This window comes from Phodopus roborovskii, unplaced genomic scaffold (genome assembly GCF_943737965.1).
Source record: "Phodopus roborovskii unplaced genomic scaffold, PHOROB, whole genome shotgun sequence".
NCBI lineage: Eukaryota > Metazoa > Chordata > Mammalia > Rodentia > Cricetidae > Phodopus > Phodopus roborovskii.
Genome location: NW_026126460.1, coordinates 28746602 through 28772788, shown reverse-complemented (window position 1 = coordinate 28772788; position 26187 = coordinate 28746602). Strand labels below are relative to the sequence as shown.

The 26187-nt window shown below is 43.8% G+C and overlaps 1 protein-coding gene across 1 annotated transcript in view; it reads left to right on the top strand.

The window, feature by feature from the left end:
• Positions 1–26187, top strand: part of Dner (delta/notch like EGF repeat containing) — a 272217-nt gene that overhangs the window by 135355 nt on the left and 110675 nt on the right. The window contains exon 5 of the mRNA XM_051190607.1: positions 8787–8932. Coding sequence (XP_051046564.1) covers positions 8787–8932 — 146 coding nt within the window. The remainder of the gene's footprint in view (positions 1–8786; positions 8933–26187) is intronic.

Genomic DNA, 26187 nt, shown 5'->3' with positions numbered 1-26187 from the left:
GTTCGGCTTTTCCTGCTGGCCGCCCGGTCTTGTCCCGCTGCTGTGCCAGCCCCAAATAACACACAGAGACTCTGTATATGATATAATTCTTTTGGCCAGGTGCTAGTTTCTTATCGGCTAGCTCTGTCTTAATTATTAACCCATTTCTATGTATTTCCACATGGTCTTACCGAGAGCGGAGGAATGGCGGTTCTGTTCTCTCCAGGCTCTCCATCCTGACTCCTCCTTACTACTTCCTCTTTCCTCCTTGTCTCCTAGTCCCTCCTATCTTCCTTTCTTATTGGCCAACAGTGCTTTATTATTAACCAGTATGAGAAACATATATACATAATGGCATCTCCCATCAATTGTGAGCTGGCTTTCAGGTGTCTGAGTAAATGCCAGAGGTTGGCAGCTGGAAGCTGCTATTTGAAAACCTCCATGCTTTGGGATTTCCTGAGCTGAGAACAGTATTTATAGGTTATAAGTTTATGCCAAATGACTCCAAGCATTAGTAGGCAAACTTGGTGCAATCTATTTTGGGCGCCTACAGCTTAAGAATTTATGGCTAGAATTTTTATTTTTCCATGTATGCTTTCCCTTTAAGAGGGAGGAAAGTGATCTTGAACCAAACTACTGAAGTGAGATGTGCAAATCCCCTTTACTATTAATCCCAATGAGGTGTTAACTACAAAGTCCATTTAAGACTCCTTAGCATTAGCCTTAGAGAAGGCAGTAAAATAAACAGTTAATGGCCTGGAGCCAGCCATTCCCTGCACTTTAATTGATGCTTGACCACTGCATTCCAAGGATAATGGCTGGGCCTTCCTTCACTTCTCATTCACACCAAGGGGGACTGTTGTAAGAGGCCTGGTAATGATTGGAGAGCGCTTCCTTACTGTGTTAATGAGCACCCCTAGACAGCAGCAAGAGCACTGTGTGCATTTGTGTGTTGGGAGGATGGGGAGGCAGAGGAGCAGAAATGGGGGAAGGGGAAGCCCAACTTTTATTTGTCATCCTAACTAGTTCCTTGTGGGTGTTAACAGGTCCCTAGATAGCCTTTGCAGGGTTGCTTTCATTACGGTTTTAGATCTCAGTAGGGAAATCATCTAGCCACATACCAGATAGAAGTGAGCCACTCAACATCTGTTTTCTTCCAACCCCCCCCTCTCTCTTTTCCAGCATCCAAATGGCAGTTGAGCTCTGCAGAGAGCTTGAGGCCCACCCCCACCATGGACCGAAGTTTTCCTCTATAATACAGTCATAGTTCTAATCTGTTGTAGTTCTCTGTGCTTTCTAAAAATCTCACTGTGGAGTGTGGTGGCTCACACCTGCAGTTCAGGTCCTTATGAGCTGAGGCCGGAGGACTGCTGTGAATTCAAGGTTAGCCTGGGAGCACTAGAGACCCTGTCTCAAACATCCAAACAAAGCATCCAAACAAATTAACTAGCAGACCAAAGGCCAAACCACCATTTTACCAAAAGAAATAGAAATCACAACTTTTCTCAGCAATTCTGTGCTTGAAAACATTTTATAGGCATTTCTTTTTTAGTATGATTATGGCCTGGTAATGATATACAACTCAATTAACAGGGTGAGTGTAGTGGCACCTGCCTTTAGACTCAGCGCTTGGGAGGCAGAGGCAGGAGGATTTCTATGAGTTTGAAGCCAGTCTGGTCTATACAGTAAAATCCAGGACAGCCAGGATTACAAAAAACAAAAAGAAGCAAACAAACAACTCAGTTTACTTTCAGATATTACATTTCTGGTCTTGGTGCTGAGACCCATTCTTTCTCTTCTCCCTTGTAGTGCACTTCTCCGTCTTTCTCCCTTGCTTTTTAGTCTCTGTCAGGCTGCAGCTAGAGCACCTTCTTAGCCTCCTAAGTGTCACAAGTTCCTGAGTGTTTGAAAAGACCCAGAAAGCTGTGGTACTGACAGAGCCTCCTCCCCACTGGCAGCTTGCATCTGGCCCCTGCGCTGGGTGTGGAGACAAGTCTTTCTGAGCAGGTGTCATAGATAGGGTTTACTGTTGCTATGAAGAGACATCATGACCACGGCCACCCTTACAAAGAAAACATTTGATTGAGGTGGCTCACAGTTTCAGAGGTGCAGTTTCTTATGATCAGGGAGGGGAGCATGGCTGCGTGCAGGCGGATGTGGTGCTGGAGCAGGCAGATGTGGTGCTGGAGCTGAGAGCGCTACTTTTCAGGTAACAGGAAGTCGACTGACTGTCATTGAGGGAAGCTCGAGAAAAGGAAGCCTCTGAGTCTGTCCCCACAGTGGCACATTTCCTCCAACAAGTGCCACTCCCTTGGGGGGGGGGCACTTTCTTTCAAACCACAACAGCGGGTCTGTATTAGGAATCACATTACATATCGTCAGTGTAAGAACAGCTCTTGCTTCAAAGGGGATGAGAGGCAGTTTATTCTGGAGTTGAACATGAGTGAGCATGGCATGGGAACACAGATTCAGGTTTCCCCAAATATCGTGTTCCAATGAGTAAGAGCTTTGTGAAGTTTTTAGATTAACAGGATAAAGGACAGCATAAATCAAGATGCTTTCAAGTACATTGTCCGGAACAGCAAGTAGGCAGGGTCCCGCACACAAGGGGGATCTTTACTATGGGGCTCCAATGCTATTTCATGACATTCTCAGCCTCTGCGTTGGTGGAAGCTAAGGCTCTATTTGTACATCCCCAAAGGATTTACCTAACTTAAGCCTCAAGGATAATAGGTCAAAACACAGAGGTGGGCAATAAATAGCTATTTTGGGAGCTAACACTAGCTCAAGATACAACATTCCAACACTCATCAATCATTGAGGTCCTAGTAAGTCAGTCTAATATGTTGATGTAGGGGGTGTCTTTTTTTTTCTGGTAACTTCATTTCATTATATGTTGATTTCATATCTTAAGGAAGGTAATGTAGTGCCATGCACTCTGAATTTCCTCTAAGTATTCTAAGTCTGTGAAAGGGATCATACTGGCTTCTAGCAGCTCTCAAATGATCACAGTCCCAAAGAGCATCTTCTTATTTATTTATTTTTTTTTGTGGAGCACATTTTGTCCTATTTCAGATTCTTCCTATAAGGGAACAGTTCTTGCCCTAGAATTTCCTGAGTGCTCCTTTGCTTTAACTTAGCTGCTGCTGCTTGGAAAAATTGAACAGCACTGTGTTCACTCTGGGGCATTCCAGGCGTTTCCCCTAGACAACCCCAAAAGGGAGCTGCAAAACCTTAGTGAAATTACATTCGGACATGGCAGGAGCAACTAGTTACTGTTCTCATAGCATGCACACAGGGTCTTGCACATGAGCTATTCATCTCAGTGACTCACTATAAGGGACTGGAGAACATAGCTAGGCAGCAACAGGTGTCATGATGATGTAAAATAGTTTGAGAACACTGTGTCTGTGTGTGTGTGTGTGCATGCATGTGGGGAGGCCAGAGATTGACATAGGGTATCCTCCTCAATCGCTCTCATTTTTTCCATTTTATTTTATGTGTATAGGTGTTTTACCTGCAAATGTGTCTGTGTGACATGTGCATGCAGTGCCTATAGAGACCGAACAAGGACATAGGTGCTCGAAGGCCAGATTGTGAGCCTCCATGTGTATGTTGGGAATCAAACCCAGGTATCCTGCAGGAGTGGCCATTGCTCTCAACCCCTGTGCCATTAATCCCAATTGCCCTTATTTTTTGAGACAGTTTCTCACAGAATCTAGAATTCACTGCCTTGGCTAGAGTGTCTGGTCAGCAAGCCCCATGGACCACCCCATATTCCTCTCCAATATGGGGGTTACAGGCAGAGTCTCCATACTGGCTGGCCCCTCCTCCCCTGCCTCTCTCCCTGAAATGTGTTCTGAGCTTAGGTCCCCATGCTTGCACAGCTAGGACTTTCCTGACAGAGCCACCCCCTTACCTAGACCCACATTAAATTTTATTTAAAGAAATGCTTCTTAAAAAAGAAAAGTAAAAATTTTGCCAGGCGGTGGTGGTGGCATACGCTTTTAATCCCAGCACTCGGGAGGCAGAGGCAGGTGGATCTCTGTGAGTTTGAGGCCAGCCTGGTCTACTAAGCAAGTTCTAGGACAGCCTACAAAGCTACAGAGAAATCCTGTTTCAAAAAACAAACAAACAAACAACAACAAAAGAAATGCCTTTAGTGCAAATTCAAAACAGGATAAGAGCTTTCTTTCCATGCCACACCAAAAACAAATCACAAATATGGGCAGGAGAGGAAGCTGTTTGCTTAGAAAGATGATTTTTCAGTGAGTTAAAGATGATACCACAGGCAATGTGCTCCTCAGGTGGACAGAGACCTGGGCTAGGTAACTTGCCAATTTATAGTTAATTCCTACATTTAATTGCTTTATTAATAGTTTAGTAAGGCCTTTAAGGCCCAATACTCATGGTCTTATTAGGCATATACAGCCAACAGAGTTCTTTATTTCTGAGTCGCACTAAGAATTTCAGACATGTCTGGTGAGCACAGGAGTAAATATCGGTTGCCTGGAGTCCATGTGAATAAAATATACTCCAGAAGACTTGCATGAATGCCTCTCATTCCAAATGATTGCCATGTCAATGACATTATGATGTGATGTATTAATTTTTTTTTTTTTTTACCAGATTCTTAACTTGAAGTACAGGCCAGAATTATGTTATGGAATCTTTCTTTTTAAATTAATGTACTTTATGCACTTTATATGTGGGTGTCTGTGTGTGTGAGTGCATATTGTATGTGAGTTTAGGTGCCCATGGGTCCAGAGAGGGCCTCAGATTCTCTGGCACTGGAACTGGATCTGGAGGCAGTTGTGAGCTGTGTAATATGGATGCTGAGAACTGAACTCAAGGACAACAAGCACTCTTAACTACTGAGCTAGCTCTTCATCTCCCAGAAATGTTTTTCAAAAACAAGTCTGCCAGGATTCTACTCCAAATCACAGATTCATTGTCATGTATGTTGGAGTCTAGAAGTATGTAGTTGGGAGAATGTTCTGCAAGGTTTTGTAGTTTCTTTCCTTGTTTCTGCGAATTGGACACATCTTAGGCATGCTGGGCAATTCTTCTGCCACTGAGCTTCCTGTATTTTATTTAAGACAAAGTCTTACTAAATTGCCTAGGCTGGCCTTGAACTTGTGATCTTTCTACCACAGCCTCTTGAGTAGCTGGGTTTATAGGCCTGTACTACAAGGCCTGGCTGAAGCCACTAGTTTCAACACTGCTTGAAGTACCACCATTCTTGTGGTCAAGCAAGGGGGACTTGTCATTGTTCTCTTAGTCTGCTCAGCCACCACATGTACAGGGGATGAGGGGCCTCCTTCAGTGTTCATTGAGGAACTAGAAGTGGACTCATCAGTGCTCATTGGAGAAACAGAAGCAAATTATGTAGGAAAACTATACCTTGTGTGCTTTTAACTATGCACGTGTCTGAACTGTTGCTGGCTAAATGAATTTAATAGTTGAATAGACTTTTAAAACATAATCTTTGGAAGGAAGCCTCTTCTACATAATTGTAGAACATTATGTGTTCTAAATGTTTAGTGAACAGATGAGGTAGATTTAAAAAGAACTAAAAGCATTTAATGTGAAATCTGAGAACAAAGGAAAGATATGAAGAACATTTTTTTTATAATGACAGATGCCATATTTTGTCTCTATCATTTTATGTATAAAAATGTCACTTGGGATAAGATCTCAGTGTTTGCCAGTCACCTTTTGCCTGCCCATAATAAGCTTAAGTTGATGATAACCTAGGATTTGGGCATTCCAATGATTGTTGTTCTTCAGGACTTGGCTAGAACATGGGGGACTGTGATGACTCAGGAAACTGCTTACTTTGAAAGCACATGACTTTGACCCTGAGAATGTAATAAAAGCTGGGTGTGCTGGTGTGTGCTTGCAGTCCCAGAGGCGGGGAAGCAGAGATAGTTGGGTTCCCAGGGCTTACTGATCACCCTGCCTGGCCTACTTTGTGTGTGCCAGGTCAAGTGAGAGACCTTGGCTAGAACTAAAGGTGAACAGCATGTGAGGGACAACACTGAGATGTCGTTATAAGGCCTCCTCATGGACATGCTCTCACATGAATGTGCACGACATGCCCCTACACACACGAGTAGACGTAGTACATATTTCATGACTTTTTTTGGGCACTTGTCTTTGCTGCTTTGGCTCTGTGTACCCATGTCTTGACCTGTTACCCAGCCCTTCTCTAAGACTTGTTCTTGATCACCAAGGAAGTGTCAGTAAGGGTGGCATAAGAAGGAGCCATCTGAGACAAATAGCCAGAGACTGGTACATGATATAAACTTGAGCATGGCTAGACCGGCCAAGCTCAGAATGCACTGGAATATCCAGGAAAAGCCCCCAAGTGAGGTGACATCAGAGCAGGACCTCAGTGCTTTTCACAGTGGGAGAAGGAGGCGTATTGCCAGCAGGGGACAGTAGTAAATGTGTCTGCAGAGTAGGGGTGAGCAGCATGTTTCTGCATGGTGTAGCGGCTCCATGGAATAAGCCACCCGCTCCCTTCCTCCCTAAAACCTGTCTACATCAGAGGTGCAATAGCAAATGTGAGGAAGATAGCATCCCGTTCCCCATGAATGAAAAACACCACGGTCCACCAGAATCCCACTTCTGGTCTTCACCGAGACACCAAGTTGACAGAGTGTCTTTGTTGGGCATGTGGGGAGCTGGTATAGTGTCAACAAAACTTGTCTGAATGTTCAGGAAACAACGGGAGTGCAGGCCAGAAACTAACTTCCCACAGCCGTGAGGAATATTCTGAGAGCAGAGGGCCTCATCAACATTCCTGACAACCCACTTGTTCCATCAGGGCCTCTGAGAAGCGCAGCACCGCATAACTCCTTTCAGTCCCCTAATCCAAGACCTGCTCTGTGCTTTTGCTCCCTGACTGCCCTCCATTTAGCATTTAAAAGAATGGAAAGTGAACCCAGTCGGTCAAGGAACACTTTGAACAAATCTGCGGTAATGAGCCGTAGGAAATAATACACAGCACCCCCGGGGTGCAAGGGCATTCTAAATTGAGAACACTCTATTTAGAAGGTTGCTGATTTCTCATCTACAGAAGCAATATGTTCTTAAGTGACCATCATTAAGGAGAGGGTGCTGGCTGTCCTGCAGGCAAGGCAGACCCAAGGCATTCTTTCTTTTTTTTTTATTTTTATTTTACATATCGACCCCAGTTCCTCCTTCCTCCCTCCCTCTCTCCCTCTCTTCCTCCCTTCCTCCTTTCCTTCCTTTCTCCCTCCCTCCCTCTTTCCCTCTCTCCCACCCTCATATGCACCCTGACCACCCTCCCCTCCTCTCCCCCAACTCCACATGTCCGGTGATGCCCTCCAGGAGGGGTCATCTAAATCTATCAAGTCATTTGAAGTAGGGACTAGGACTTCTCTCCTGTCTCTAGGTTAAGGGAGTATCCCTCCATGGGGGATGTGTCCGCAAGGTCCTTTTGTGCACCAGGAATACATCTTGGTTCCACTGTCTGAGGTCCCTTAGACTGCTCAGTCCTTCTGGCTGAGACCCATATTCAGGGGGTCTGAGTCAGTCCCATGCTGGGGGCCTGTTAGCTCCTCCTTGTTCAGGTCAGCTGTCTCTATGTGTTTCTGCAGCCTGGTCTTGTCCTCCCTCTCTGCATCTGGATTCTGGTTCGGCTCAGTGTTTAGTTGTAGGTGTTTGCTTCTGTTTCCAACAGGTACTAGTTGAGGGCTTCATGATGGTAGATAAGTTAGTAGTTGATCTCACTATCAGGGAAGGGCATTTATGGTAGCCTTTCCACTGTTGCTCAAATTGTTTTTACCCAGTTTCTTATTTTACTGTAGTGTAGTCATGAAAAAAAAAAAAAAAAAAGTAACTCTGCAAAAGTTACTTTGTCCTGTGCCTCAGGACAGAGAGAGGAAAAGATTGTTAATCACGGAACCCTTCTAAAATTATATGTTATAGTTATCTAGCCTGGCAAAACCTGTATGAAGTTGTGATACCTGAAGCATAATAGAAAATCTAAACTTAAAATCTCCACTACATGAAAATTAAATCATACATAACTATGAAATGAATACACACAGGGGTTAACTTTTTGCATGATATATATATGTATATGATATTACATATATCATGTAATATATATATTACATGTAATATATGTATATATAATATATATATATATTACATGATATATGTAATATCATATACATATATATCCAGAAGAGCTCTTTGTGTGTGTGCATGTGTGTGTGCATGTGCAAGCATATGCATAGTGACTGTAGAAGCTAGAAGAAAGTGTCAGATCTCCTGGAATTAGAGTAACAGGTAGATGTGAGTTGCCCAACATGGCACTCACTGGGGTGGGCTGACACAAGGTGGGGCCTTCAGAAATTTCCAGAACTTTTTATTATCCAGTGTACTCAAGAGAAGGAAGCATTGAGTAACACATACATTTTCTCTTTGAGTGAAGATCAGGGTGCAATCTTAGAAGTTGAATTATAAGATGAAGCATTGGCAGACAAGTGTCTCCCACAGGACAAGGGCAGGAGCGGAATAAGATGATAGTGGTGTGCCTGATGCTCCCCTTCTTTGTCCTTAGCAATTTCCCATGATGCTTGGAGGGACTGGTGCATTTTAAGGAGCCTAGGTCTGAATGGACAAAAGTTGTATGCCTTATTTTAATCCCTCAGTGTTACTGTGTTTATCTGACTTTCAGACTAAATTCAGCCTAGGCAAAATTCTAGTCTTGTAGAAAGTGTGTTGGAAGAACTGGCTTTTATATTTCTTGTTATCCCATTTTCTTTTAGGTTTTGTGAATGATTCTGTTGCTAAGTCCATCGTGGCTTTGCGTTTAACGCTGGTGGTGAAGGCCAGCAACTGCGTGCCTGGGGACAGCCGCTCAAATGATGTAGAGTGTTCAGGAAAAGGAAAATGTATCACGAAGCCTTCAGAGGTAAGGGATACCTGGTAGCTTCTAAATATTACCGTGACTAAATAAATTTGTATTATAATATGTATGTCTAGGCAACATCCAGATATATGGGTTTCCATATGACCTTTAAAGTCACTGGAGTTAAGTTCTATGCACAGATAGACCTTCCTGAATTAGTATGAAGTTGAGGCTACTTCTGATAGAAGAATCAGGAGAAATGGAGAAACATGAAGGGCTGGCAACTGTAGAGAAGATGAGGAAGCAATGTGGAATCTACTCGGTGAAGTAGTCTGAGAAGAGTGAGATGTGATGGAAAGTGCCATGGCCTCCATGTGAACCTGTGGGGAAGAAGGGGAAGATGTACACAGCTCCCACCTTACTGTCCCCACTGAATTGTTCTAAGGCCTGATTAGTTCTGGAAATAAAAAAAGCAGTGTCAGTAAAAGAGAACTGTTTCAAGTGAGCACTACTCTGGAAGTTATATATATATATATATATATATATATATATATATATATATATATATATATCTATCTGACAAAGCAACAGGTTTCCTTAAGACCTTCTATTATTGGCTAGGTCTGTCTTAATTATTAACCACTTTCTATAAATCTATGCATTTACACATGGTCTTGGCTTATCAGAGAATGCCTAGACCTGTTACTCCTTTTGCAGCTACATGCTGTCTCCTCACGAGCCCTCTCCCAGAATTCTCCTCGTCTCCTAGTCCCGCCTATCTTCCTGCCTCTATTGGCCAAACAGTGTTCTATTCATCAACCAGTAAGGGAAACATATATCCAGAAGTCCTCCTGTCATCTCCTTCCTTTGTGGTTGCTCTGCCCTCCCTGCAGCCCTCTCTCCCATCTGCCCCTCCCTGGCTCCACCCTTCCTCCCCAGCATTCCCTTACGTCTTTCTCTTACTGTCCCCTTCTCTGTTTCCTGGTCTCTGACCACACTCACTGCCACATAAACTGTAAAAAGTCAGAAGCAAGGAGCCACATGATAGAGGGAACATGCAGATTTTGTTTTCCGGAGTCTTGGGTGCCTCGCTTAGTGTGATATCTTCCAGTCCAGTCACTTTCTGAAATTTTCATTTTTCTTTACCGTTGAAGGTTCCTGCCATGTGTGCATTTACCACATTTTTATTATCCATCCATCTGTTGATGGGCACCTAGGCTAACTCCATTTCCTGGCTATTGTGAACAGAGCAGCGATGAACACGGATGAGCAAGTATCTCTGTGGCAGGATATAGAGTCAGTCCTTTGTGTGTATGCCCAGGGATGGACTAGGTGGTTCAGTGATTGATGAAATGGGAGGCCTCCCTTTGAGCTCTGCTGTCCAATGGCTGGCCCTTTAGGGAGATGTTTCACTAGAAGGCAGTCACCATCTTGTAATGACATGTTGTGGGGGTGTACTGAGGATGTAGGACTTGTATGAGGAAACTCTAGCCAGGAGACTCTGCTTGCATTCAGATTCACTGAAAAGCCTGGAGAGGTACTTAGCACCTGGCAGATAACTTGGAAAACCTTGCCAAACACGGTATAAGAAAGACTCAAAAACCTGGATCAAGAATCCACACTCATCTTGGCAGATCAAGAGTCCACACACATCTTGGCAGATCATTTCAGAGCAAGCACATCTTCACTGGGGACATCAGCTTCCAGGAGATTGCATCTATCCCTTACTCCAGCTGCTGTCATCCCCCTGCACCAGGTCGTTTGTGGAGTCTCACTGCTATTGGCTTTGCAATTACCTTCAGAATGTTGTGATCAGTCAGCTTCTCTGAGTCTTTTTGTGTGTGTATCTGTGCATGTGTGCGTGTGATGGCCAGAGGTCAGCCTCAGCTTTCTTCCTCAGTCACCCTCTTTTTGACTTGTGAGTTAGGGTCTCTTGCTGGCCTTGGGGCTCACACATTAAACTAGGTTGGCCAGGCAATGAGCCCCGAGGATCTTGTCTCCATAGTGCTGGGACCACAAGTACACATCATTGTGCCTGACTTTTTAAATAGGTTCTTGGAACTGAACTTGGGTTCACATGCTTGTCCTGTAAGGACTTTACAGACTGAACTATGTCCATAGCCTCTGAACCAATAATCATGTTTGTTGAAAACCTAACACCAAATGGTATGTTGTTATCCAGGCAGGAAATGTCTCCATAGACAGAGCTACTAACTGTGGCAAGAAGGGAAGGAACAGAAAGATGGCTTATCTTTTTTTGTGTGTTTGCTTGAGTCCTGTATCTTTTGTGGCCATTGTCTGGGCAGATACAGCGACTTAAGTAGCTGTAGCAACAGGGGGCCATTGCCATTGTGTTTCATTGTTCCCTAAAGTCATAAGTTACACAGTCCAGCTTTCCACTCCATGCAAGAATCTACTTTATAGCACGAGGAAAATAGAACTGTGTTTGGTAATTTTATTTTATTGTTTCTAATCATTTTATATTATTTTATTAGATCATCCATCAAGATAGGACAATCCCGTTACTTCCACACCACTCTCACTGAGCTCATTTTTTTCCCTGTCAGATGTAGTTTGGTGAGGTTATATTTCTCAATTCCAGGTTGACTGGTAGCTGTGCTTGCTCTTCTTAGATACCCCACCATTCCCAGAAGGGCCTTTTATATGCTTGCTCTTATAGAAGTGTGGTGCGCTGATCCTATGTCTTACGGAAGGAACTTTACTGTTGGCTACCCCAATTTCTCCTGTTGAACTTTATTGCCAAGGTTGTCCTGCTAACAGTGGTCACCTTTGATGGTTGGCCCTTTGATTATCTTTGTGTACATGTATGCGTACACATGCACATACAGATGTCAGAGGTCAAGCTGGGTATCATTCCTCCAGTGCTGTCCACTTTGTTTCCTGAGACAGTATCTTTCTCTGGCCTAGACCTCACCAAGTATGCTGGGCTGGGTGGCCTGATCCTCAGGAGATGCCTACTTCTTCCTGGCCAATGCTATCATTAGACGTGTTTGCCACCACATCTGATTTTGTTTGTTTGTTTCTTTGTTTTTAATGTGGGCTCTGAGGATTGAACTCAGGTCCTCATTCTTGTAAGATAAGCACTCTTATGACTGAGCTGTCTCCCTGGCTCCCCTTGATTATCTTAAAGGTGTTTTGTCAAGAAGGCAGCATGGAGCTTTTGAGTCGGCTTAGACCCAAACTCGATGGCATGGACCTTGTCTCTGAATGGAAAGAGGCTTGTTAGAAACTTCCAACAATATGGAGGCAATAGGATGGCACAGGAATAAGTTTATGCCACTGTGAAATATTGGCAGGTTCTAAATCTAGTGGCAGGAGCCTAAAAACTGGAGGCCACACAAATAATCTTGGTTGAGTCCTAAGACTGTCTATTGCAGAACTGGGATGAACAAAGTCTGAAGGTCATCTGCTGTTGGGCTTCCCTCTGGCTTGAGGACAGCAACCTTTCATTTCAGGCAGGCCTTCTGATTGATGAGGCTCACTCATTATGAGCGCAATCTGTCTTACTCAAAACCTATAGCTTTTGATGTAAACCTCACTCACAAATACCCTTTCAGAACAAGATCCAGAATAATGGGTGACCATATATGTCGGCATGGTGCCCCAGCCAAACTGATATGTGAAATTGACCATAAGATTCTTGCTGTGCCATTGAGTCTCTGTTGCCTCTTTCTATGTGGTTATACACAAGCCTAAGGGAATTTTAAAACATTCAACCGCCTAAGAATAGTCTGAAGCCATTGACAGAAGGTTGCCTTCTGTCTGTCACTCAAATTCTGATGCTACAGTTGGGCGATGGAAGGGAAGGGACTATTGCAGAAAATAGTACCATAAACAGAGCTCCTTTCATGCTGATTTCCCATGGTGAGTGTGCACCATGTTTTCATTCAATGACTGTTCTGGTAATTTCCACATAGAGTTAATAATGAACCTAAGATAGGGAGATAATTAGATGGAATAATGATTGTCCTATCATTTCCCACTTGTTGGCTTTGTGTCCATCAATAGGTAAAGGGTCAGGGTTCTGCTTTCAGGGAATTACCTAGAACTTTCCCTAGCTTTTGCCTTGGGAGTAAAACCACTGTCCTTTGGCTTTGAGGCTGGGACACCAAAGTCACACACTGAGACTTAGCTTTGAGAGAGACCTCAGCTGTCATTGCTCTTGTGTCCTGTGAGACCATGTCTTAGTTTGGTTTCTAGCTATGGTAGTCCTGGCCATGTGGTACCTCTCCCCCTACTCTTGAAGCAGTCACAGGTTTGTGTTCTCTAGAACCCTGTCTGACAAATGGCCAGTCTGAGTTCCTCTGTGTTGTGTTGACTAATCAGAAATGCATTTCTGAATCATTGACCTGAACAAATGGCTTTATCTACCATACTTGACACCCCTGTTTTCTGTTGGGGCTTCCAGGAAATCTCAGTGCCTGAGTTTTGTTCATCTGCATAGAAATGAGGACTCACAAGCAGGTTCTGATTGATGAGGCTCACTCATTATGAGCGCAATCTGTCTTACTCAAAACCTATAGCTTTCGATGTAAACCTCACTCACAAATACCCTTTCAGGGTATTTGCCCCCACCCCCAGTACCTGTCCAGCTCCCTCAGATCTCTGTGGTTTTGTTCTTGCTTATGGTGATTTCTGTCTGAAAATTAACCTCTGAATCCTAATCTCCCAGCTTTCCAACTAAAGTTAAAGTTCAGCCCCAAATATCTTTGTTTCCAGAAGTATCACTAAGCAATTTCAAGTCTGGTAGTATTTTCCTTTCAGGCTTTTGATTCGTGTTTATGCGTTTAAATATCTGTCATGACTTGCACCTACCTCATGCTTGGGTTCTTGAGTGACTGCTTAGTGTCTAGGCCTCCCTGGTTCCTGGGGGACACAGATTGGGTCTAGAGGACATGGTCTGGATGTCTAGAAGGAGCAGAGGCCTTGGGAGCAGCATGTTGGGAGAGTTATTGATGGAGTAGAGCAGAGTGATGCATGTGTTTGGAGAATTTTGCAAATATTCTATGAGAAACCAGAGAAATGTCTGTGACTGAGATTATGGGGGGAGGGATGGCATCCCCACAGTCTTTAATGGTGGGCTCCCTTCACATTAGGGCTTGACTCAGAATCATTCTGTATCTAATGCAAGTAGCATAGCCCTCTGCATGTGGGAGCTGCTGTAGGATTGTAAGCTGAACAAGGAAATGAAATTTGAAAGTGGAAATGGGATAGGTAAACAGTTCTTCAAGCTTTGAGGTGGATGTGTAAACTCAGTTCTAAGTTTGACAGATATAGGGATGAGGCTAAAAAATGGTGAGGTTTTTTTTTGTTTGTTTGTTTTGTTTTTTGTTTTTTGTTTTTGTTTTCCCTCCAAGTCAGGGATTCTCTGTAGCTCTGGCCATCCTGGAACTTGCTCAATAGACCAGGCTGGCCTTGAACTCACAGAGCTCTGTCTGTCTCTGCTTCCTAAGTGGCTTGTCTTTAAGTGATAAGTTTTGAAATTACTGAGTCAGAAGAAAATACTCTCTGGTATTAGCAAGACCGGGAAAGTTGTAGATACCCATGCCAACTTTAAACATCACAACCCTTCCCTGACCATTCAGAAAGAAACAGGTCAACCGTATTTTCTTCTGACTCAGTAAAATAGTGGATAATGGGTGACATATGCCTGATTTTAATAGGTGTTGTGTTACAGAAAAAAAAAGAGAGACTTGTTCTTATTGTTAGAGAGTATTCTTGTAAAAGGGGAGGCCAAGTCTTTATTTTTTCCTACATAGAGTAAGTAACTTAATAATAACAGGGCTCATTAAAAACTTAGAGCCTGTGCCAGGGAGATGGCTCAGAAAGTTAAATGATTGCTGTGAAAGTCTTGAGGACTTGAGTTCAAATCCCCAGTATCTACAAAAGAAGCTGTGTGTGTAAGTGTGTTCCTATAAGTCAGTGCTGGTGAAGGAGGGACAGAAGATTTTGCAGCCTGCTGACCGGTCAGTCTCATTGAGTTGCTGAGTTCTAGGTTCAGTGAGAGACCCTGCCTCTGGCTGCACACACACACACACACACACACACACACACACACACACACACACACACACACTGCTTTAAAGATAGAGGGTATATGGTTTGGATGTGAGGCCAAGGTAAAATTACACATGCAAAACTCCCTAAACCATGTCAAATCCCCTAAAATTTAAAACAAAGGAGAGGGTATCAAGTACATTTAAATAGCTTAGGACACCTTGCATAGTCACATCCCCATGGGACGCAGCAGTGATAAAAATGGGTCAAGGTGCTGGTGGTTCTTTATTAACTAATGAAAGGAGATGAGAACTCAGATTTCAATGCAGAGAGTGCCCCGTGAACCTCAGAGAAGAAATATTTTTTTGTGAATCATAAAATACAAGTATTAGGAAACACATTAACGACAGAGATCATCAAAGGTAGTGTGGTCCAGCTGTCACTTTTTCTTTTTAATGGGCACAGCTAAGCTCGTCTAGATTTCATCAACTCTATTCTGAATGATCACTCTTGGTGCTAGTGTAATTAAAAAGCCATCTCTGCCTTTCATGTCCTAGAATAGAAGGATGACAGTGCCATTGCCTGCACAAAAAATATGGCAACATGCTTGAGTCATTGATTTTAAATTATTTCAAGAGATGATTCTAAATTACATCTCAAAGGATAAATGTCTCAGTGTGCTTTCTAACTGGCGTCAGTGTCTTTTGCAAGGTTGAAATGTATCTGTGTCCCGGGGCTAAGAATTGTAGAGACATTATGGAGGGCTGGTGGCATTCCAAACATATTAGGTTGAAGATTATATTATTGGTTGGCATTTTGAGGGTCACAGAATTTATAGTGGAGGTGTTTTTTAGAGGCCTCTCCACTCATTTTACTTTAAACACCAAGAGAGCCAACGTGTAAGACAGATTGAAGTTGTTTGCTCAAGGCCAAAGAGCTAATTCACAGAGGGAGAGTGTGAAGAGAAATTCTTGGACTTTTGGGCCACACAACTTGCCTGTTTCTACTGCCGCATGTCTCCCTCTTCTAAAATTTATTTATGTACTTTTTGTGTTTTTGAGATGTGGTGCTATATAGCCCAGGCTGGCCTTGAACTCATTATGTAACTGAGGATGACATTGAACTCTTCCTTTACTCCCCCATGCCCAGCCTCACACATCTTCTCTCAAGATACTCAGTCTCTACTGCATTTTCAGTGTGCTGGTGTTAGGGTTACTGTTTATAAGGAAATCCAGACCTAAGATGGAAACATGTTTGGTCACTTGGCATCACCTTACACATTTAGGCATGACATTCCTCAAGCATTCATGTGCACATGGATCATATAAGGAGAACATTGTCAAACTGTATGATCTGACCCTGGGGGTCTGGAGTTGAGCCTGAGGTGAGGTAGGGGCGGGGGGTAGGGGTGGGGGAGAGTAGGACATTGAAGGCAAGCTATCACAGCTTCTTGGAGGGGCTGAGGGGACTCAGCTGATCTCTTCTATAATTTTCTTTGGCATATATTATACCAGGTACTCAACTCTGGCTAGAGTATAGTTTGAGAAAATAATGTGTTATATTCCATGTATTGTGACGTATTGTGACTCAAGCCTTCACAAAGAGAAGAAATGCCTTTTGCAGAGTTGTGTCAGGGGAAATAACTTGAGTTTATTAATTTAATTCCTCTCTCTCTCTCTCTCTCTCTGTTTGTTTCTCTCTCTCGTGTGTGTGTGTGTGTGTGTGTGTGTGTGTGTGTGCACATGCACACATGCATGAGTGGGTTTGGATGCACATGTGAGGATGTGGAGGCCAGAGGATGACATCAGAAGTCTTTCTCAGTCATTCCCTGCCTTATGTTTTAGAGCAGGACTTCTCACTGAACCTAGAGCTCCCCAGTGGCTAGGGTAGCCACTGGCTTGCTGGAAGCCCCAGGGACTTCCCATTTCTGCTTCTCTGTGCTGGGATAATGGGTGGCACCACCACACTCAGATTAGAACTTAGGTCTCACGGTTGCATAGTGAATGCTGTACCATCTCCCCAGTCATAATTCAACACAAGAGCAAGAAGTACAACACCAAAGGTCTGGCTAGCTAGACTTTTAATTTTTGCCTGAGAGATTAAAAAAAAAAAGTCTCCCCAGGAAGCCTGACAGGAGCACTTCCCTTGTTTCTGCCTCTCTGAAGTGCTGAATTTTCAGTGCTGAAGTCAGTGAGGCTCTGGGAAGATGTGGGTAAGCAGCTGTGTACCTGGAGGGCATTCACAGAAGGGCATTGTGACATTGCTTAGAGTTATCCTAAGTGCTTGATCCTAGAGCTGAGGGTAATTAGGTTGACCCCTTAGGGGATTTATTTACCCTCCCCAACTTCCAGTCCCTCAGCCAGTGTGAACTGAGTGCTTAGTCTGTTAGGAGATCACCCCATTCCTTCTGTGACATTACTTTGCAGTCTAAACTTCTTCTCAAGCTGTGTAGTATTGGTGGCTCCCCAGTGACCATTTACTTATGCCTGTGGACACAGCTGTTAGAAGATAGAACAGCTGAACTAATTTGAAATGGGACAGGGCCACCAGCAGGTTCTGGTGTTGTCTTCTAATGTGTCCATATGGCAAGCATTGTTGCAGGCTATCTTCATGGCACTGATGGGCTTATACCACTTAACAGTGGGGATATGATCTGAGGAATGTATTGTTAGATGATTGCAATGTCACACAGTGGCTTATGCAAACAAAGCCAGCTCTGTTTATTCATTGATTGATTTTGCTAAGGTAGGGACTTGCTCCATAGCCCTGGCCATTGTGAACTCATTGTGTAGATCAGTTTGGCCTTGACCTTTACAACAGTCATCCTGCCTATGCCTTCTGTGTGTGTGTGTGTGTGTGTGTGTGTGTGTGTGTGTGTGAGAGAGAGAGAGAGAGAGAGAGAGAGAGAGAGACTATGCTATTGGTATACTTATAGAGGTCAGAGGACAACTTGTGGGAGTTGGTTCACTATGTGGGTGGGTCAGGGAGTATTAAACTCCTCACGTTTAGTGGAAAGTTCCTTTATCCCTGAGCCATCTTGTTGACCTGGAAGATGGCTTTAATATCAGTAGGTGGCACAGTCTAATGGAGCACAGTGGCATATGCAGCCTATCTGACCAGCCATGGTGGAAGTGGGCATGTGGTGTGCCCATAATTCTTACACTTGGGAGGAAAGAGACAGGCTGATGACCAGTTGGAGGCTAGCTTGAGCTAAATAGCAAGATCCTGTCTCAAAGAAAACAGAATGAAAAAAAAAAAAAAAAAAAAAAAGGTAAAACCAGACAACTGCAAAGCAAAACAAAATGATTCCCTGTATGCCTGTAGTGGAGGGGGTTCTGCTGGCCTTGCTGAACAAACCAGGCACCCTTGTAGGCCTCCATGGAGGTTCTTCGCGCTTGACCCATTTCTGCCTGCTGAGTTACAGACTCTCCTTCAAGTGTCCTCTGGGTGCCAAGCCAGTAGTTTTCTTTACAAAGCTGTCTGACATCACCTAACTCAGTGATTTTCAGGCATTTATTTACCTACCTTAGTTTTAGGCCTCCATTACATTCTTAATGAAGCAACTACTGATGCCTACTGTAGAAAGAGGCCGAAGAAAAAGTTATCAATCCATTGAATTAATAAACTCATCACACATTCACATAAACAACACCTTCTAAATGAAAAATAGCTATATTTCTTAAAACAATAACATAAAACAGTGAGAAAGTGGCTTTTTTTTCTTTTACAAAACTCTTTAAGGTCTGGCTTCAAAAAAAGCAGCTGGAGTTTTACAGATTTACAGATTGCTTTTCCATGCAATCTGTTACCATGCGGTGTTTTGGTTTCGGTCTGGGAAGAAAATCAGCCTAACACAGGCGTTTAGTTGGAAAAGGGACAGAAGTTTTAATAGCCTTTTCAATAATTGTGGATATTCTTGAAAAGTCTACAGAATTTGACAAGTGGCGAATTCTTAAAGGTTAATTGAATGTGGATGGGATCTGAGGCTCTATCAATAAACTTTTGTTACATGACAATCTGCTGGTCTGTGTACAACTATTTTGCTCATGAATGGGGCCTGTGGTATCTCCCATCAATCATATGGGAAATATCTCATTGCCGAGTTATAACTGAGCTTCCAAATGTTGATGCATTCCATGATACCATATCAATAGAGTCACAACTGTGGTTACTATCACCACCAGCCTCACCAGAAAAGCGTTGAAGTATTGGGAATATGCCAGGGTATTAGTGGAAGATAACAACTTCACACAGCTCTCTAATTTGCCCTTGAAAGCATGAATTTTTATCTCTGACAGCAAAAACTCTTGTCTATTGTCCTCAAAGGGACAGACTAGCTTTGTTCATTTGAGAGAAAATGTCTGCACATAGGCAGGTTTGGGTAAATACAATTACTTTATTTTGTCATTATTTTAAGTAAAAGGGGAATCAGGAGTGTTTGCTTGAGGTAATCTTTGGACGGTCAAGGTATAAAGTGTGTCCTAATTTACTTCTGGTTCTAGCAGAATGTTAAGATGTGTTCTTGAAGGTTGAGAGAGTCTGGCCTTCTATCCTTTACTGACTCATGGAGAACATTCTAAGTTGGCCTGACAGTTCCCCTGCCTATCCCGGATGACGGTGATGATCCCAAGACAACTGCAACAAACCGTGGCTTCAGTTGACATGAACTATGGGTGATCTTTCTTACCATTGTTTTGTATCTTTAGTACCAAGGCCAATATGGAAAATTACTCATCTTAATATTTCTATACAATATCTTTGACCTTCTGGATTCCTTGAAAAGGCCTTAGGAATGCCTCAGCTCCAGAGGTTTCTGAAATATATATATTTTCTTTTCTAAACATCTTATATTGAGTTTTGGCAATTTCAGTGTTTTGTTTTTTTTTTTGTTTTGTTTTGTTTTTTGTTTTTTGACCTTGAGAATCATGTTGTGGCCATTGTGTCTCTGTTGTATCTATGCTTTGATTTTCTTTGATTGTCTCCTTCAGACTAGCTCCAGGTAAGTTTCTAAAAGCTGCCTTGATACTTTCTCCATCTCAGTTTTTTTTTTTTTCCCTTGGGTCTTCCCTGCTCTATGCCCATCCTGGGACAGCAGCTTGGACTCCTGAGCTGTCTGTAAAGAAACCAATTGAATTCTCCCTGAAGCTCTGTTAAAGAGAGAAAAATGAAAGCTAGACAATGAAAATTAAACACTAACAATGTCTAAAACCACCTTCCTGCTGAACATTGCTGGCTTTCTAGATAGGAGGAAGGACGTGAAGAGCAATCCTTACTTCTTGGTTTCCACCCGCGGTCTGCGGCTTTCCCTCTAGGACACACTGAGGGCTCCCTCTGGGTCAAGCTGCTGGGAAGACAGCAATGGGTGCAGGAAGGAAGCAGATCATAGAGGTGGATGGAGAAATGGAAGGGAAGCTGTGTGGCTCTGAGGAGAGGGACAGTGAGGGTGGAAAGAAGGCCTTTTTATTACAGGGCCCAGGGTATAGCACCCCGAAATCAGCCACAGGGAAGAAGTGCACGTCTGGGGGAAGTGGAGATGGGCAGAGTGGATGGGTACTGTGTAGGCAATGGATAAGAGAAGGAATCAAGGGGGGGCAGGGAGAGATGCAAGAAAAAGGGCTGGGAGCCTCCTTGTCTGAGGCAAGTGATATTAGATAGAGTCTGGGCAGAGGCATTATTAGGTAATTGTGCTTCCGTCTTTAAGGAGTGGCCACATTGTTATTACGGTGACAAAACTTCTTGATGATTCATTCTACCTGTTGATTCTTTCCACGTCCTCACCAGATCTGACTCTCCACATTGACTGTGTGGTGTGTGAGGTGGTATCTCACTGTGCTCTTCCCTTCCTTCCTTCCTTCCTTCCTTCCTTCCTTCCTTCCTTCCTCCCTCCCTCCCTTCCTCCCTTCCTCCCTCTCTCCCGCCCTTCTTTCCTTCCTTCCTTTCCCCCTCCCTCCCTTCCTTCCTCCCTCCCTCCCTTCCTTCCTCCCTCCTTCCCTCCCTCCCTTCCGTACGTCCCTTCCTTCGTGTTCTATTGCTGAGAAAAGACACCATGACCAAGATAACTCTTGTAAAACAAAGCATTTAACTGGGGGCTTGCTTACAGTTTTAGAGGGTTAGTCCATTATCATCATGGCATGACGGTGCTGGATCAGTAGCTGAGAGCTTTACTCCCCACCCATCCAGGCATAGAGCCCTGGGTAGAGACACTGGACCTATCACGAACTTTTGAAACCTCAAAGTCTACTCCTCCTAATCCATCCAAATAGTGCACCAGACAACTGGGGACTAAGCATGTAAATTATGAGTCTATGGAGGCCCATTCTCATTCAAACCCACACACCTTCTTCCCTTCCTCCTTCCTCCTTCCATCCCTTCCTTCCTTTTGAGACAGGGTTTCACTATGTCATCTTGGATGGTTTGGAACTTACTCTGTAGACCAGGCTGGCCTCTAACTCACAGAGATCCACCTGACTCTGCCTCCTGAATTAAAGGCATGTATCACTATGCTCAGCACTCATATCTCCCTAACAGTGAATGATGCTGATCAATAACACAATTTGTACCTTTGCAAAACACATTTAGAAATTCTGTATCCAAACTAAATCCGAGCTTACCCTCCTTTGTGTGAGGCTGGGGTGGGTGACAGGATGATGGAAAGTGGAAGATGGCCCTTTGTTGAGCTGAGTGGATTTGGCAACTCTTGGGATTCCAGATGCTTTGCCTCTGGTTCGTTGTGGCAAATGGTTCAGCCTCTCTGGCCATGTGGAGTACTGGCCTAGGCTAGGTCAGATCTGGGATTTCTGCTCAGTGTTGCTCTAGCTTATGTTTGACCTGAAACTCAAAATTTTGGTTGTTTCTAGGGAATAAGCAATAGGGCAGAGATAGAGCAGATGATAAATTGATATTGCCTTGGTATTGAACTGGTCACCACTACCTTCCTGGGGAAGGGTCAGGACACAGCATCTCCAATCTTTGTCTCACAGTTAAGACCGTCATCATATGGGTTTCTCTCATCTTTGTACTCCAAGAACAATGCCGAGAGTCTGGCCTAAGCCTGCTTGTCCATTTCTTATTGGCAGCAGGAGCATTCCATGCTAATGTCCTTTATGTCCTTTCACATAATGGGCACTTTGAGGCTACTGAGATCAGTGTTTCAGGCATCAGTCCCCTCCAAATCACCACAGGGGATAGTTTCTAGTTTAATAGTGGTTCTGTGTCAATAAGGGATGGAGAAGCTGACTCCAGCTGGAAAGGAGTTGGCTCCCCCTGGAACTTACCAGCTGCTCAGTGATGGACAAAGTCAGCAAGGTTACCCCAGGCTCTCTTGAGCTGTTGCCATGGGTCCAATCCTCTCTGCTCCTGACTGCTGTTAGTTTCCACACAGCCTCTGGGTAGGGAATCTGAGCTGGGTCTCAAACCTCAGTCTGAGGTGGTTATATGATATGTGCAGTGGGATGTCATTTAAGGCTTGAATGCAGGGAACAGCTCAGAGGATTCTAGCTTGACAGCTTTCCAGGGGACCAGAAGAGGGCTTGGCAAATGTGCAATATTCCAGAGTGGTGCAGAATTCGAAGGTCATCAATTATATAGAACATCAGAATGACCATTTATACATCTTTGTGGCAACAGTTATGATATTTTGGCAGGAAAAGGGAAAACTGGAGCAAACAGAATAAATCCCTATAGCTATTTATACAACACCATTTACACACTTCATAAATAAGTTGTATATGTGTATTCAGCTGTGTATATATAAAAAGAAACACAAAGAAATTTATTTTTTCTCCATAGTCAATGTCTACAGCATAGCATGCAGTATTTCCTGACTTCTGTAGAATTTTTTCTTTCCTCTTAATCTTTTTCATTTCCTTATGTACATGTGTGCATGTGTGTATGTGTGTATGTGCATGTGTGTGTATGTGGCATGTGCATGTGCATGTGTACGTATATGTAGACTAGAAGACAGTGTTGATGTCTTGTTTGATCAATTTCTACTTTATTGTTTGAGACAGAGTCTCAATGAACTTGGACCTTGCTGATTTGGCAAGACTAGCTGACGTGCAAACTCCAGGAACCCTCCTATTCCTACTACCCCAGTTGGGATTACAGGCATGTACCCAGCTGTTTCGGTGGGCATGGGATCAAGCTCAGGCCTTCATGTTTGCACAGCAAGTACTTCACCTGCTGAGCATCCTCATCAGTCTCTCCCTATAGGGTTCCGTCACTGTGCTTTGGTTCTATCCTTCCTTTTGTACTCCTTGGGTTTCATTGAAAATAAAGTGGAGAGTAAGAGTGGGAGTTGAACATAATCATGAAAAATCGGTAAATTTGGCATCAATGGGCAGAAGCATTAATATTCAGTAGAAAACAAAACATTAAAGGGACGAGCCAGGTATCAGTCATGAAGGCACAAGTGACAGTAAACAGATTTCTGATGAGGCAGTGGCTGGGGCTTAGCTAGGGACACTGGGAATTTGTCATGGAGTCTAGTCACTCTCCTCTGAGCCTGAACTATTTCCTGTCACTTTCCAGTCAGAACTTGCCCCTCTGTTAGGATTTCTCCTGCATGCTAGAGTTTTGGGATCAAAGCAGGGAAGGGCAGAGAAATTGTGTTATCTAAAATCATCAGCAGCAGCGAGCCAATCTGACTTTTGCCTGAAGGGCTTTTTCAAGTTGCTAAAATAAGTGAAAATGTGAGAAGTTGGGGTTTCCATATTTAGATCAGTATGACACTATCCCTCTATTTTCTATCGCCAGAATAATTCCATCTGCAAATTAATCAAACACACACTCCATTGCATCCAGCTTGATTTATAGAGTCATAGGATGCTCTCCAGACACTGGTTTCCCCCAGGAAGGGAACCAGCTGTGCCCCAGGAAGGGTCTGTGACACCCACACTGACTTCACCTAGATGTTTGAGTGGAAATGTTGATGTTCTGGTTGTATCATCCTGGCAGGAGAGAAGTATTCTAGAGAGGGAAACCACACTCTAATTTCTAGCTATCGGATTACTGTATAGCCCCCTCCCTCCATTAATCTCATGCTAGGGAAGGGAAAGACCAAAGCTCAGGTTCTGACCCATGGAAGAACTGTGTCCTAGGATGAGAGTTCACCAAGTAACTGACAACTTAAGGGACCAGATCAGTTTGCCTTGTGGCAGGAATCAATGATGGGTGGGAACATGCCATATCTAGGACTACTTAGTTATGCCTACTTTCTTCTGCCCTTAATTCTAAACTTCATGCCAGGACCTGGAAGATGGGATCGAAAGGATTGTCCAGTGACCTCCGTACTTGTTACTCTTCCCAAAGTGGCCGTATTTAATAATTCTTTTTTTTCTCCTTTCCACTGTTACTCCTCTCTTTGATTGGGATGGTAGGGATAAATGACCAAGCCTATCATCTCAGGGCTACAAGAGTCCAGACATTTATCCTGAAAGAGCTGATACTGTAGGGTTTTTAATAAGGCTGGAATTTAAACTTTAAGATGTTCATTGTGTTTCCAAGGGTCCTATCATTGTTTAGCTTGGTTTTGAGCAGAAAGAAACATTTGGAGGCCTCACTTTAGTTGTCTAGTTATAGTGAGAATCCAAGAAGACAGCAAGTACCTAGGTTTTTCCTTCCTTCCTTCCTTCCTTCCTTCCTTCCTTCCTTCCTTCCTTCCATCCATCCTTCCTTCCTTCCTTCCTTCCTTTTGAGATGGATTTTAGGTGGTGCAGGCTGGCTTTGAACTCTATATCTTTGTGCTCTACCTTCCATATAGGCATGCATCATAATGTCCAGCTAATAACTAACTGTTAAGGAGTTGGCTTAGGTGATACTGGCTTCCATATTGGTTCAGAGACAAGTTTGTATCTTTGCACACCATAGAGGCCAGTAGTCTCTGGGTATAGATAAGGGTTCGAGGTCAGGCTCCAGTGCTTACTGGAATAGCATTGCTTCATTTCATGTATCCTTAGTTTCCCTCCTCCAGTGATAAGAAAGTTGACAGTGGTCATGTCACAGTTTTGGGGCATGTAGATAGTGTTGGGTTAGTGAAACTCAGTATAGATAGATAGATAGATAGATAGATAGATAGATAGATAGATAGAAAATCCTTGCAGAACAAGAGATCTCATATGTGGGAATATTTTGAAAAGGCCAGTGCCCAAACTTATAACTGGTCAAAGTGCAGAGAGTAAGAGACTGTAGTGCTCAGCCTAATTGCCTCCCCCCCCCGTGATGGGGTAATCCTTACCAATACCCCCCCAAGACTCAGATTGCTATGATAAAGCTTAAAGGGGACCTTGGTGGATTCCATGGCAGGCAAGGGTGACCGAAGTAGAGGGACAAACATGCCAGGCAGACAGAGTTTAAGTGAGAAGTTTTATTAGAAAGGGAAGGGAGGGGAAGGAAAGGGAAAAGAGGTAAAGAGATACAGAGAGAGGACAGAGGAGAAGAGGGAGGCAGGCAAAGTCCTGCCTGCCCCAGGGAAACAATGGGGAAGAGAAGAGAACATAAGTATGTGCGTGGGGGTAGGGCTTTCTTTGAAAGGGGTCCTTTGCACCTGCGTGCAGACTATGCAATCATTGAACCCTCAGCTGACCAGGGTACTGCCTGAGTGCATTCTGCCAGGTGAGAGTGTCAGACTAGCATAATGCCCGAATCCTTACACAGACAGCATCACTTGGAGGCAGGAAGGATGTAAGAGCTGGAGCTGGGATGCAGAGCTGTGTAATGCTGTCTTCTGGACACGAAGGGCTATTGCGCATATGAACTCACAGCAGCTGTTGTTACCAGCACAATACCGGCACAGGACCAAGCCTGCCAGAGTTCTAGCATAGAGGGTCAGTAAAGGGTGTGGAGATAAACCACTCCAGACATGGTTTCAGAGAACTGCGTCTGCTTTATTGCATGTGAGCAACCACTTGTATGGTGGACACCTATCGACTGATCGGTTAGCACATCACCTCGAATTGCACAGTGAGCACTCACACCACCAGAGTCTCTGTGTGGAAGAAGCACATTAAAGGATTCGTGGAGAGTGCAGACTCATCCTCAGCCAGCTACTGGCCACTTCAGAATCCAGTTTTCTGACTTCTGGGGCATGGTGTACCATGCTTCTTACTTAGAAGCACAGTGTGCCAAGTAGGCCGGCTAGCAGGTGGTGCCTGTATTTTCTCTTACAGGGGATGGGTTGGTTATTCAGATCCCATCCTCAATGGAGGAGCTATTGGTAGTTGATGTCTGCTGGCAGAGGGGGATTCATTCGTCTTTGAGGGTACAGCTACTAATAGATTTCCTATGCTTCCATGGATGCATCC